The sequence below is a fragment of the Micropterus salmoides genome, unplaced genomic scaffold (assembly GCF_014851395.1).
Source record: "Micropterus salmoides isolate LMB-PRFRI ecotype aquatic unplaced genomic scaffold, ASM1485139v1 Ms_hic_scaffold_15, whole genome shotgun sequence".
NCBI lineage: Eukaryota > Metazoa > Chordata > Actinopteri > Centrarchiformes > Centrarchidae > Micropterus > Micropterus salmoides.
The window spans coordinates 19,246,607-19,262,483 of record NW_024040596.1 but is presented as its reverse complement, the minus strand read 5'-3'; the positions used below and the strand labels follow the sequence as shown (position 1 = coordinate 19,262,483).

The following is a 15,877-nucleotide window of genomic DNA, read 5'->3' as shown; positions in this document are numbered from 1 at the left end:
GAAAATCCAGGAGATTACGGAAAGAGGGTGTCTCACAGTGACAGACCTGTAAGTTTGGTTTCAAACATAGACTGGTAAATTAAAGAAAGTGAAGAACAATATTTACTTTTCATCTTAGTCTGACTTTGTTTGCTCTGTTTTCCTGAGGGAAATCAGACAGAATCACCACGTCATTGCTACACTATCATGTCAATATCTAGCTAGATCAAAAAAATAACTTTCTAATGTGTAAAGTTCATAACCATTTTTAATCAAAACAGTTACATTAAGTTTGTTTATACGTTTATGGCAAGCACAAGCAAATTTTACTCTTGCATGTGCATTTTTATACTACCATGGGAAATAGTCCCCTTATATACAGAGAGGTTTCTGTCCCCCTCATGCTGAAAATGTAAGAAAAAAAATTTATGCTATACTTATGTGAACCCATTGGTCTTTTACTCTTGGCTAGAGGTAACAAGTCGAGTCTCTCCCTTCTTTTGATTTGTCTGATTATTAAGTTTGTACTATCTTTGTAAACATCTCTCCAAAATCAATGAACGATTATACCAAAACACATATCCCGAATAAACCAGGATAACAAGAACTTTACTGACAAGACATTAATCCACAGTCCCAACAACTTCCCCTGTATGGCACCATACCTGTCCCGTCACATCTGGCAGAGTAGTGACATCAGGCTCAGAGCGACAACAACACGTCCGCCTAGTCTAGCTTCATACTCTATGGAGCTTAGTCCATGTCGAGTATCACATCATATCATTTTCCGAGCAGTTTCTCTCTTTACTCTGTCAATTTCTTTACAAGCACAGCCCTTTGACTTGAGCCCTCCTCTAACTTTAAAGAAACCAAGCAGTCCTGCTGTTACTCTTTGTCTGGCAATGAGCGCTATCAGATGACTTGGCCTTAGGGTATCAGTACACTGACTGACTGACTCACTCACTCTCTCAAACTGTTTTTGGGACAGGATTCGTTCAAGTATGTCTTCTTGGTCTGGAATTTTCAGTCTCCTGCTTCCTGAGACCAGCTTGTGACATGTCTGTTGTGTCAAAACATCATCAATCAAATGTTTTAACTGATCAGGTGATTTACAGGGCCATACCAGTGTTTTTCATTGAGTTAGCCTATTGACTACTGTGCATAACAAATCTCATAAACTTAACATCGCTTGTTGTCCATTTTACAGAGCACACCATATGCTTTTAGATTGGTTCCCTATGTACCAGTAAACATTTCAAAACACGTAAATGTACCTCCTTAATTAGTATGATAATTATATTAAATTACATTTCATTTACATTAATTTTGTCTAAAGCAACTTATAATAAGTGCATCCAAATTAGGAAGTGGATCCCTCCCAAACAAACGACTAAAGTGTGTTTCGTTGTATGGTATCACAAAATTGTGAGTAGTAAGGAATGACGGATGAGGATGAAGGACTCTATAGTAGATAATAATGAGTTACTATAGAACAGACTGGGAGATACTATATTATGAATCATTAGGTAATTATTTCTCAGTAAATATCTATGAACTGACCACTTTTATCAGGCCTGTGTGGATTAAATCACATTTGATTTACAGTGCTGCCAACAACTCCTAAAACTGTCAGACTGATTCAAATGTTGCTCAGTCCTGATTGGTGCACAGAAGTGTGTGACATCATCTTTTTCCAACAGAGCTCCACCCACCTCAAACCAGTAAGAAGAGCACAGAGAAAACAGGAAAACGAGAAAATAAAATAACAAAAACTGTTCCGACTTCAAGAAAACAGGTGGTCAGGTCTTTTAGTTCATGATATCACTATGTGAAGACACATAGTGAGACAACATAAGACAACATCCACGATCCACGAGACAACGATCCCTGACAGAACGGAGCTCAGGGAAATCACAACACCTTTGCCAAGTTTTTGACGTCACAACTGCTTCTGTCCAGCTTCTGTTCAGTGAAACAGGTGGTTTTAAATCTTGCATGACAGCACTAGAGCTCTGAGGCTGACGCATATATTACACTATTCTAGTCCAGTAAAACAAAGACACATATGTATGCAATGTTTTGTAAATTGTACATATCTTACACAGGCTATCAATCTATTTGGAATGAATTCCTTGTTAACCCATCATGACCTGAGGTGCTATTCAATTACACTCATCAATTAGAGCAATCTGTCTCCTTTTTTCTCTTTCAATGGAAATGCTTCTGTTTGTCATAGGGCTAAGGTTGCGCTAGCTCATCTATTAAATGCCTACCTGTAGTTGGACAAACATTATTGATCGTACGGCCTCATGGACTGTGCCAATTTTTCTTCTAATATTTTGTCTTCAGAAAAACAATCTGATCTCTGACCCAAATCAGTTTTGTCTCTTTTATTTTTACCAGGCCTAAAGGGAATAGAGCACTCTAGCCTTCTCCTCAATTGACTGGATACTATTTCCAATGACATCTTACTTAACAGATATTGATTAGGGACAACTGACTGACTCCTACAGACGTTATTTGAGACACAGCTTCCTTTTTTCTTTTCTTTCAATGTAACCTCAAGCAAGGGTGTGTGCACCAAAACGGCCCCCTATCAGAAGTCAGGAAAGTGGAAATGACACTAGATAAATGACCATGTCTGATGTTTGCAACTTGGTAAAACAGTGTTGCCATGTTGATAATGGCCACTCACTGCCTGGGGACACAAAGCTGCAACTGTCTAGCCATCTGCAGAGCGCTCATAGACTCATAGACATAGAATCAAGTTCCTACAAAAACGACGAGTTTCCAGTTTCTGGCCCAGCCTCACTCAGCCACACCCTGCCCCCCGCAACTCCCACACATATCAAATCAAAACCAACCCCCCAACCTAGGCCAGCAATAGCTGCACTTTGTTTCTAGAAAGAGGCTATTCGGTTACTGAAAAATCCCCTCCTGAAAGATGCCAATTTTGAATTCAGTCACTTTTTACGGTGTCTTTTCGGTCAAACATTCCTTTATTGTCGCGTCTCCTTTTAGCCACTTTTATTACTTTCTTCCAAACTTCATCTGACGATAACAGCCCCTCTGGCCATTACAACAGGAGAAGATGAGCCAGCTTCAGATAGTACTGTATTTCTCACAATAAAAACAAACAGACCAGTGAAACTACTTGGGTGTCTTTTCTGATCTCTTTTTCTTTGTATGGTCCTTTATCATCAAGTATCGATGATGTTACAAGAATCTTATAAAAGACATGGAAGTATATATTTATTATTGTCCCATAAGTGGTTTAAATGAAACTCTGTATGTGTTTATTGACACACACAGGCCACATCCTCACAACAGGAAAACAAGAATTATGAAGCTCACTGAAAATATGGGCTAAATTACTTTTGGTGTTTATTCTCACACACTTTGTCTGCATTGCATTACATGGTGGATAAATAGAAGATACCAAAGTATTTGCTGTTTTAACCTTGGAATGAAAATTTGAATCTTACTTTTCCCTGCTATCCACACTGTGATAATTAAATTAAAGTTACTGACAAAGCAACTTAGCTAATGAAAAAATACACAACCTGGACAAACACATTACTCACATTCACACACATAAACACACACACACACAAGCTGCTGGTTGAGGCGCTAATGTTCTTTAAAAGGCTTAATGATGGGGATTAGCGTCCACTCACGCTCACGTTTTTGGGTGATGAGTCAAATGTTAGTGGGTCACAGTCACAAACCTGAAATCCTGGTTCATCAAGTCAGAAAGAGCAAACCAAAAGAAAAAAAAGGATAAACTATGGAACTGGTTGTTAGCGCATTCATGATTTAAAAATAACTCCTTCTTCTTCCCTGTCCTAAACTGCCCAGAAATTATTCAGAAATTATCTTGGACAAGATGGACACCCACAAACAGAGATGGTGGACAGCAACAAGTGGGAATTAGGGCCTTACAATCATGGTTGTGGAGGAGGAGTGATAGAGATAAAGCAAAACACTAAATAGGGCTGAGCAGTGACAGATGAGTCCGTAAAACATAGCAGTGATAAGTTAATTTGTAATATTTAGGAAGCCTCGGGGGGAGAGGGTTCCTATAATGGTTAAAACAGTTAATGTTTAAGCTGATGGTTGTGGTTAACGAGGATGCTGCTCCGCTAGGTCTTTAATTACACAATAAAGAAATAAGGATATGGTTTTTGAGCAGAAAAGTTGGAAAACAGTAATCATCCTGTAGAAATGAATGAAAAAAAGCATATTCAAGAACATTAATACATTTACCCATGGTCCTGTTGCTGCACTATATTTAGATATAGTGCAGCAATGTTGATCATAATTACACTGTTACCTTTACCAGATCCCACCTACACAACAGGGCACAGATAGAGCACCTAATGTCTGTGATTTAGAGAGTTAATATTTTCTTCTGCTATCAGAAGAAAAAAAAAATCAGTTGAAACAAATGTCGTCAAGAGTTCAGTGACAACAAAGAAACAAGTAGCAAATGCTGTGTTTTCCCGATCCTCCTAGCTTAAAGCAAAGTTAGAGCGCAGGTGAACTCGAACAGAAGAGGACAGTTGCAAGATGCAGCGTTAAGATGACAGAACCAAATTTCAGTTAATATAATGCACACAAACAAATTCGGTAATACAGTATTGTGAAAGAAAGACTGTGACAAGGGAAGAATCATTTTGTGGTACATACACGAAATAGATGAGAGATAAAACATCTGACACCTACCCACCAGCCAGTGGCAGCAGCAGGAAAATCTGTAGTATCTTTCCACCTCCTCCAGAGAGATCCGCACATGACGGCCACTCTCCTCTACTGGCCATAAAAACACATCCAATGCTCCCTTCATCTCTTCTTCTTTGACCTCCTCAGTTTGATCATCCATCTCTGCTTCAGTCTCTGCATTCTTCATTGACCCCGAATCAGCCTCCATCTCATCTTCCTCTTGAGTTTGACTTGCAATCACAAACCAGTCCAACTCCTCTCTATCTTGGTGTTTATCTGAGCCTACACTCACCTGTCCTGCTAAAATCAGCTCCACTTCCATGCAAAACCCAGAGCCTAACTCAGCCTCAACATCCTCCTCCACCAAGAAGCCTGAATCTGACATCTCCTCTCCCCCCATCTTGCGGTCCCAGTCTGCTTCTTGTTCACACCTCTTCTCCTCTTGTTCCATGCAGCTTTGCAAAATGTATCACCATAACAATTTCCCTCTCATTCTGACTCCACCATTCACCGGACTCCGTATTCAGCCTCTCACTCTCTGTCAGGCTGCAGGTGCTCTACAGCGTGCTGGACGTCACTCACTAACTGTGAGGACTTCCTATTGCGACCTCAGGTTACCTTCCCTGTAGACAAAAGCTACAGTGTAGCACTCTACTCCGCCCTCGCTGTTCCCTCATCTAACCTTATCCCTCCCCTAAAAAGGACAATTACCTGACCCCTCCTGGTTGAATAGAAATGCCTCCAACCTGCTAATGTAGGACTCTGACCTCAACCCTAAAAGGGACTCTAAAAGTTATGACTCTGTGAGACTACTCAGAAACAGGAAAATGTCATGCTTGCTAAGTTAGGACATGCCATGCTGTGTCCATGGTTAGGTAGGAAATGCAGCTCCTAGCCCTTTGCCCAGTGCTCATTTACCTAGGCCAACAAAGCTCTGGCTCTTCGTCTGCCTTATCTCAGGAGATGTGGACTAAAAGTACAAAGCCTCCATTCTGACCAGCCCATTCAAACACTGCCTGCATCCCAATTTAACCATTCACTGACTGTATCCATTCAAAGACCCTATTCTTGTTTGCACTACTCAAAAGACCCCATTCTTACCAACTTACTGAAAGACTTAATTCTAATGAGACCTCTGAAAGAAAGATACTGTTGCTTAATAGAATGTGGCAATTTAGACTCTATGTCAATCAGTTGTATAAAAGATACAATTCAGACAAAACAAGCTAATAGACACCATTCTGTCTCCCATGTTAGTCATTATCTACTAATACAAGCTCACTGTGCTTGTATTAGTAGACAGGTTTGGGCAAGAGATGTCGATTGCGTATGCTTCCATGTGTGTGTACATGGGCATGAAAGCTTGCATCTGCGTGTATGAGTTGTGTGCAGGTGGGGGGCTTTGACTTTACTCTGTGAGGGCACGCACGAGGTTATCAGCGTCGTAAACCTTGAGAGATAAACATGAGAGCCATAGGGTTGCAGAAGTGCACATCTCAAAGTGCACAAGAGGGTCAAACAAGGGGACAGATTGCTTTCTGAGTCTAATTTAGAGACACTGATTCATTGTGTTTTCACATAAAGCCAATCACAGAGTACCGAGACTGAAAGCATCTAGTGTATCAAATATACTTTTCCCTTAACTTAGAGGTGTATTCATCAGATATTGACTCTAAAAAATGCCCGAAAAATATGTGTTTAACGTAGAAAATCCCTTAAGAAATCACTCAATGGAACACATGGTCCTTTTCATGTTTTCCTTGTTTTTTCTGCCAAATTAAAAGGAGAAATCCACAAATTTTACTCATCACAGTCTGTTTAAAGATCGTATGTAGATTATGTAGTTTACTGCATGTGAAATAAGTTGTATAAAATTTTTAGTGGCTCCAGAGGGGACTGCAGGAAATCTGCATCAGCTGGTTAGCCAGCTCGCTGGTTTGACGATGAAAGAAATTTCACTTACCTGACCACTGTACACTCCTTACCTCTGCTTGAGGCTACATTGATCCCAACTAGTATAACACACCTGAATCTGCCAAGCAAAAAGTCGGCAATCGATTTGCATTTTGGGTAATGTAGGTGCCAGGTTTTGACAAAGGATAAAAAAAAGACGATCTCTCTGGTTCTGCTGCATTGGTTTTAATGCTTTTAAAAAAAAATCTGTCCATCGTGAGTCCGACAATGTCATAGGAGCACAATGCTTCATTGGTGGAGTACTCTTAAAGGTCAGGTATGCGATTCTGGAGAATTCCAATACCACAAACACAGACACAGCAAGTAATGTAACTAACTTTACTTAAGTTGTAGGTTAGCAAACTGTCACTATAGTTATTCACTTGTTCTCACGCAGACATAATTTTACGAATGAGTCATAGGTAGAATCATTTTCTGCAAGTAATCTAAAAATGCAACCACCACTTTTCCCACATTTTCCTACAGTTTTAGTGCTAGGTGGCCTCACCCTGTAAAGCCAAACATCTGTTAGATCAACAACATGATTTCTGTCTTGTATGAATTCACCTCATGGCTAATGACTTAAACAGAGCTGGGGAGAAACGTAAACATTCCCTAAAACCCCACGGCTTGAAGTGCCGACAAACAAAGCAGACAAGAACAACATGCACATACTGCACATATATGCGGACACACATACACACGTACAAATAGTGCAACAATATAAATATCTGAGTACAACCTTGCTTCACAAAAACGAGGGTCAAATTAGAGACAAAGATGTCAACTGTTGAAGAAAAAATATTTACATTGAGTCAGCAACCTATAGGAGAATAACTTTCACAAAGGCTACAGATGCAATGTCAGCTTTTTCAAGACATAGACAACACAAAAATACCATCCATACATTTCCTAACTCACGGGGCTTAAGCGGGACCATCGGCATCCCACTATCCCATTTAGAAGCACTCCTCCTGGCTTTCCTCACCATGCTTTTCTCCTGCGAAAGTCCCTTTCTATGCAGTGGCAAAAAGCAAGGTCTCAAAGTCGCAACAATCTGGCTGACAGGACACCAACTTGAAAACTCAGCAGCTTTAATCAGCAGTTTCCACTCCTTTGCACCAGCTTGCCTGCTGCTAAGATGCTGTGTGCCGCAATTTCTGCATTTGCTGAAGAATCTGGGTCTGCTACGGAAAATATCAGTGCAGTTGCCGAGATCTGTGTGTTGGAAACTGAAGGGGCTGTTTAAGCTGCGGAATCACGCACTCACACACACACATGCACACACACACACACACAGTTTACACACAAAGATACAGATACTGTCCAGTGGGGAGCAAGGGAAGCCCACAGGAAACACTGTGTGAGGCTCTGGGCGTGATGCCCTACAGAACTCTGGCCAGAGCTTCAGTCAGGAATAAATTACACACACACACACACACACACACACACACACAGGGGCATGTAGTCCTATAAACACTGGAAAGTTGCACATAAGCATGCTGAGTGCACTCAGAAACACACACACTATCTCCCTTTCTCTTTTAGTCTTACCATCCCAGTCTCTCCATGAGTTCCTGCGGCTGGCAGGGCTGAAAGGGAAAGGAGAGCCTAGTCCTGAGATGTCCAGGTTCTGTATCAGATGACTTAGCCGGTTCATGATCCTTTGCGACGTCTCACCACCCTCCCGCAGAAACTCATGCAGAGACATGACAGCTGGCTGCTGGTCTCACACACTCAAACAAACTTTGTCATCCAGAAAGACCCCTCACTGCACCTTCAAAGCTCCGCTGCACACGCTAATAGACTCCAAATCACAGCCCCCAAATGCAGGCATGGGAAAGACCTTCTTTGTTGCAATGTGCCGGGTCACTCGGAATCAAACTGACATGGTCTCACATGCGTCCTGTGAGGAGATGTATGCATTGGCTACATACAAGACAAGCCCGGTGTCCTCTGCAGAGCCACATTGGCGACTCGAGGAAACAGCACTGCAAAGCTGGCAGAACCAAAAAGAGCTGAGTCACTGTCTGCACAACCTCTGAAACAAACACTGGAGGTGAGAATGGGCCCAGCTCTGCTCTGCGCACATACACTCACACTCTGATGCATACGCATACCTTGTTACAAGTTCAACTATTGACAGCTCAGAGCAACATAGGTTTCTTAAGAAAGAGGGGAGGAGGGTAGAAGGAAGCAGGAGCAGAGGGCAGCCGGTGTAGCACAAATCCCCTTCTGCTGCTCAGGCTAATTATATTCCTCCACTCCTTAACTAATCTGCCCTTTCTTTCCCTCGTTCTATCTCCCCAGATTCTTCCACGCATTGATTCCTGGTCAACAGGGAAAGAATACATAAATCATGAAAACGGCAAAATTTAAAAACTTCGACGATAAAACTTTGTGGTGGACAGAGACAGCTCAGGGTCAGTTGTTGCTCAATATGTGTCAAGTAAGTGAGGTGGAGGAGCAAACATAGAGGGTCCTCTTTGAAAGGAGAGAGGGGGAGATTCTTGGCAGGCTTTTGTGTGTGTGTGTGTGTGTGTGTGTGTTTGTGTTTGGTTGTGTTTGTGTGGTTAAAGCTGGCAAGCAAAAGGCAGCTTGCAGTTTATAGGCTTAGAATAGAGATGAGAGAGGAGCTGCACTCTCACACATACTGATGAGGTGACTGCAGGAGGACAGGACACACCACATCAGCCTTCTACTCATAACCCCCCATCTCTCTGTCTCCCCCCTCTCTTCTCCTGTCCCCCTGTTAATCAGGTCTGATCCCTCCTTTATGGCATCACCCACCTCCTGTGTGTTGCTTCATTTAAAGCCCTTCATCAACGACTGCTCCCACACTGACTTCACACTTATATCTGCATGTGTGGACAAAAACATGTACACATGCCTGACTTCTCCTCCCCACAATTTGCCATTACAACCACAGTTATTGAAATCCACAAAGACCAACACAAAGCATAGCATGTATAATGTTCACTATCTTAGTAGTGTGTTATCATGCTAACATTTTCTAATCAGAAGTAAAGTACAGCTGATGCTGATGGGAATGTCATTAGTTTTGCAGATTTTAGTAAAATGCAATGAAATAAACTGAGAATGCTATTTAGTGCTGGTTCTGGCTCCTTTTGTCGTCCTTCTGCCCACAGCTAACTAGCATGACACTAACAATGTCTTCCTGGATCCATCTGGCTATACACCTGCTCGGCCTTTAGGGATGAACAGCACAGCTCACTTAGGCAGGTGTAATGAACCTCTGACCTCCAACTAAAAAGGAACCTAACACTCACATTATGTAAACAATAAAGTCTTAAATATATTATATTATAAGCACCCTTCCTTGTGCTTTCCATCCAAATGATGCAACAGATGAGCGTTTGATCAATAACAAATGACTGACGTCAAATAGCAACCATGAAGTCATGAGACAGCTGGGATGCCTTGAGCTAAGACACTTTCTTAAAGCAGCTCCTGCCTGGCTCGGCAGAAAATACACCACTCACGTGCGCGCGCACACACACACAGGGGTGTGAATGCATAACAAGTCATACTCACAAAACCCTCCAACCACAACATATAATATTTTACAATTACTACATGATAAATAAAAAACAGCAAAACTGCACCCCAAGCATCACTGGATGCATATGAACACATTCCTGCTGGAAAAGCTGAGACCTGTGACTCACTGAACTGGATGTGTCCCTTTCAATCAACTGGAAGTGGGTCAAATGCCCAGTTAGAGAGTCGAGGAGAGGCTGCCTGTGATCAGGGCTGAAAGTAACAATTACTTTCATAACTGATTAATTTACTGTTGTTTTTTCTTACAAGAGCTTAACATAAATTGTATTTTTTATCCATGCTCATGTCGCGGCAGTGTCGGTCGGTCAGTTCACCACTTTGGTCCAGACTAAAATATCTCTGCAAGTATTGGATCGGTTGCCATTAAACTTTGCATGCAGAGGATAAAACATACAAAATTTTCACTTATGCATGGAAATATTTCAACATCTACCAGATGGACTGGCAAAAAATTTATCCAGACATTCCTGGTTTCCAGGCTGTACATCCTAATGACTTTGGCGATCATCTGACTTTTCCTTTAGCGCCACCATGAGGTGGACATTAGTAGTTTTGAGTGAACTATCTCAGTAACTATTGGATGGATTGCTATGCAATTTGGTACACACACTCAAGTTCCGTTAAGGATGAATAGTAATAAGTTTAGTGACATCTTTCATCTAGCGCCACAATCAGGTCAAAATGTTAGTTTTCCAATACTACTGTTTATGACCAAATACTAATGCTAGCATGCTATCACACTAAACTAAGATGGTACACATGGTATAATAGTATACTTGCATTGCTTACTCTGTCTGACCAGGAGTAATTTATCTATATAAAATGAAGAAATACACATTTCTCCATTGCATGAATTATTTATGTATCGACTGAGCACAGATGTCCACTCACTGCTGATTGAATGAATACAACTGTAGATGGATGGATTCGATCGCTGCCACTGACCACAATCACAAAAAAGAAAGGAAAACACAGTCAGCCATAGTTTTGATGCAAATAGGTCCCTACTTTCTATTAGTTATAGGATCTTTTATATGTAGTCATGTTCATAGCACCACAGAGACAGTCAGAAACCAGGAGCTAATACAGAGACGAGGTGTGTTTGTCACTTGTTCTCTGGGGAAAACGAAAACAAGGGTTCTCCCTTTTCCGCATTTTACAACATGACACTTCATTTTCAGCGCAGGAGAATCAACCAGACAGATTAGACAATGCTAAATCCTTTTCATCCTCAGCTGACTTTGTTTCCCTGAATCTCTCTTTTTCTCACTCTCCCTTCCTCTCTGCTGTCTTCTGTGATCAGTGTTAGAGCCTCTTCTCTGAGCCGATTACTGCTCTCCTCCTCCTGCCACAACACATTTCTGTCACATTTCCTTATAAACAGAGTGCTACCAAATGACTACTGTAATGCCACACACTTAATGCCTGCACATAATAAAAAGAAAAACATGAATGTTTTCACATATTTTCATTTAATTTTGTCTAGAGTAGAGTGATACAGCTCTGAATTCTCCACCAGCGCTTTAGTTTGTTCAGTTTTATTCCTTTAGCTTGGGCGTAGCTATGCCTCTCCTCACTCAAGTCCACCCACTCATTACTTTGGCTCATTTCTAGTGCTAAGCAGAAAAAGATGCAACTACAGTACACTGTGCTGTGTTTGCTGCACATCATTCCCTCTCTCTCTCCGCCTTTCCTGTCTCTTGTTACTATCTTTTATCAACTAAAAAGGAAATGCCCAAAAATTATCTTCAAAACAAATATGTGCAAACAAGCTCAAAATTGTCATGCCCCTTTAAGCCAATTGTCATGAACACAAACCCACATGTGTGTTGACAGTATAAGCATATATTAGACTTAATTCCTCTTATCTCCACATACATACTGTTACTGTACATAAACAGTTGATTTATACAGCTAAAACAAATCATGAAAACTACAATACAGTAAGACTCAGTTAACATTAACGAGCAGCTGTGGCTTCTCTAAATGAGACTAGCATCACTGACCTCCACTGAAACAATCATGAAATGAAATGTATACTGTGCAAGTGTGCTCTATATATGTGTGTGTGTGTGTGTGTGTGTGTGTGTGTGTGTGTGTGTGTGTGTGTGTGCATTCATGCTTGTAAGAGTGGCTGTGTGTTAGCAGTGAGTGGATTAGGGTTTATCTCTTTAGATGGGTCAAAAGAGAAGAGAAGCAAACATCAGACCTGTCACTCATATTAGTGACATTAATTTGATAAAGGAGAAAAAGCTTCCTTCAGTCAGAGACAAAGTATCAACGGGCTGCAGGAGCAACACCAGGACATCACATCAACAGTCTGGAAAAGGGTTCTGATGTCAACTAAAAAGGGCTCCGAAATAGCTTTCCTTCATTTACCTGCAGCAGCTCTCACTGTTCGGAGCAAATATTAAAGGCCTTAAACATACACAGATGTTATATATATATATATATATATATATATATATATATATATATATATATATATATATATATATTTATATATATATATATATGTTTGGTAATGTATCACAACACAAATCAACTTGTCTGCAGCCTGTGTTTTTGCATAAATGTGTAGATTACATACCAGATTTAATTTAGCGATTTAACATCAAGTTTATAATGGAAGAAGCTTTGTACCTGATAACTGGACTATTTTACTGCATTACACTATCAGACCACTGTTCCATAACACCATGTTCATACAAATAATATGACAAAATATTAGATTTTCCACAAGAGTCAACTATATAAACAGGTCTTGTAACAAACACACAGATTACTGGCCACCTGCCTGTTTAACAGAAAAACAGCATGAACAACAGCACATTAAACCAGGTGTGGTTTCCCACAGAAACTGAAGCTCATTGACATGATGATCCTGCATTTTCCTTCATAAACCACTTTGTCAGACCTTTTATTTGGTCTAACCAAACAAGAGACACAACACAAGACACTCCCTGTGACTGCAAACTAATTGATATATATTTAAACAAACATAGATAACCCTCTGCAATCAGGAATACAACGACCAGGGACTATAGATGGTGTTGAGTGCGTTGTCACCCACCTATGCTTTGGGTGACTGTCCTCAGTCTCTCCAGCAGCTCCCCCAAGGCCATCTCCTCTGTCTTCATCCACAGGATCATCCTCCAGAGGGACAGTGGAAGACCAGCTGCCCAGCCAACGGACACTTTCGCAGGAAGAAGAGACAGCTTGCCTGCTTTTTTCCTGAACGGTGCTTCAGAAAGTGGATGGTGGTGAAGAGGATGGGAGAGAGGGACTGTTGCAGTGGCAAGCTCAGCTGAGCAGTAGGGAAGAGGGTGATGAAGCAGGGTAATTTAGCCCAGAATGTGACTTCCTGGCTGATATCGTGTGCGACACACGAATGACAGAGAGGCGATGCGTGCAGCTCGGAGGCGCTGGGCTGCTTGTAAGAAATGGATGCTTTCGAGGATGCAGAAGGTGGAGAGGATGCTGCAGAGATGGATGAGGGGATGATGCTGAAGCTGCTACGGCTGAGACAGCCCCAACTGCACTGACGAGTCCTCCACAGAGGGATGCAGAGCACAGGATGCCGGCAAAGGAGATGGGGAGGAGGTGGAGCAGTAGGCAGCCTCATTCGCACATGCATGCTTCAGGCTCAGCACACATGATGGTGCAAACCTGTGCAGACCTGGCAGACAAAGAGGGGGAGGGGAAGTGAAGGTCAGCGTTTCACACAAACAGCTGATCCAATACTGACATCCAGCGGAGAGGAAACGAATAACAGCTTTGTCATGGAACATTCTCATGCACAGAAATATAAACAGCACTGCTGGTCATGCGCTACTGGTTATGCTGCATTGCCACCATGTGACAACACTTGGTTACAACAAAAATTGTTGGGTTATTTTACAAAAGGGTAAATTCCAGTTGCATTTTAATTACACTGCAATACTTCTAGTCTTTTTAAACTAATAAATGTTTATGCTTTTGGTAACCCTCATCAGTGTTAATGCACAGGGTTTAAACTGTGAACTCAACTGGCATCACTAAAAATATTAGAGCTTCACTTGTACTAAGCTAATTAGATATTGATGCATCCTTACGATACCATTATTTCTAAAACACACAACTTCACACAAACAAACACATTCTGGCAGGTAATACAGCAGATGATATTCCACGCCAAAAAATGTCAAGTGCCCTGTTATCACATGGTATAGAACTTTTTTTTGAAGTTGCACAATTTTACTTGATTGGACACTAAGCTACTTGACAAACCAAGTGACAGTAGTATGAGGTGTAGCATCAGGTTATGCTAATTTATTTAAATTATAAGGAACACCTTTAATCTAAGTTCAACTATGCAAGATGCTAATTACCTTATAATCAAATTATTGATCAGTGACTGCAAGGATGACTGTGAGTCAAAAAAATATAATTGTTTGATTTCATGTCTTGGACCTTTGCTGCTTTGTGCTGATAAATGTCATAATAAACTAATAAATAAATTACATTCAGAACTGAGGTAAATAAAAGAAAAAGTCGACATATTTGGGGTATTAGGGTGTTGTGTGGGTTATGCTTCATATAGGGTCAGTTCACCCAAACTCTCTCTCTCTACCAAGTACTTTGGTGCCTAAACGTAACCAAACTGCAACCGCTTCACATCGTCAACAAAGCCTCTGGCGCTTAACTTCCCATTTGGGTCACAGAATCTGTTTAGCTACTAATAGCATAACACAGCCACAGCTGAATCTCCCAAGCGAACGGTGGGCGGTCGAGTAGCATTGTGGGTAATGTAGGCGCCAGATTTTGACAAAGAAGAAGAACGCGTGGAATTAAAAATCGATATTTCTTGTTCTGCTGCATCGAATTTAATACTTTTGTTTTTAGTGTCTGTCGGCTGTTGGCTCGGAGAATCAGGGCAGGTGTGCTGGCAGGCGATCAGGTGGACAACAGATGGACTACTGCTTGACACGCAGGTGATGACATGGGCTCTGAATTGACAGGAAATGTTAGAATTGTTGGTGGAATGTAAACTAAGAAAGTAGTACTGTACTTTAAATTCAAAGTAATTGTTGGCAAAGTAAGTACTTCCATGTTTTGCAAATTTAAACTTCTTCTACTCCTCAACGTCTCAAGACAAATATATAGCCTAGGCTGTACTCCACTGCATTTATCTGACAGCTTTATAGTTTACTAATAATAATAATAATAGTTACTAGTTACCTTTCAAATAACAATTCTTCATACCTTTCTTATCTAGTGGAAACCATGTCTCTCCAAATTTGGTTATTTTGAATTGAAAGGAAAGAGAACACACAGTAGCCCAATGCATGTATTGAGGTCAAGAGGTAAGTCTAAAGCCTACTCTTAAATGTGCAGATAGTTTCTGCCTCCTGAATCCCGGCTGGCACCTGATTCCACAGGAGAGGAGCTTGGTAGCTGAAGGCTCTGGCTCCCATTCTACTTTGTAATGTAGTAGGGCTTTGACTGCATGCCTTTTACTAGTAGTGGATTATTTCCACAGTGCGGTATTAGTACTTTTAGTTAAGTCAAGGATCTGAATAGTTCTTCCATCACTGACAACTGGCGGATCATGACAGAAAGAAATGCAGAAATTATATGACATTAATAATACACAACATTA

At 41.1% G+C, this 15,877-nt stretch overlaps 1 protein-coding gene across 4 annotated transcripts in view; it reads right to left on the bottom strand.

The window, feature by feature from the left end:
• The window catches only part of mcf2lb (mcf.2 cell line derived transforming sequence-like b), a 34,338-nt gene extending 26,423 nt beyond the window's left edge, over positions 1-7,915 (bottom strand). For 2 of the 4 annotated variants that reach the window (XM_038720871.1, XM_038720872.1), the window contains exon 1: positions 4,705-7,915. In XM_038720871.1, coding sequence (XP_038576799.1) covers positions 4,705-5,152 — 448 coding nt within the window. In that variant the 5' untranslated portion in view covers positions 5,153-7,915. The remainder of the gene's footprint in view (positions 1-4,704) is intronic. The other 2 variants (XM_038720873.1, XM_038720874.1) reach the window with 1 other exon arrangement.
• Between the last annotated feature and the right edge of the window lie 7,962 nt (positions 7,916-15,877).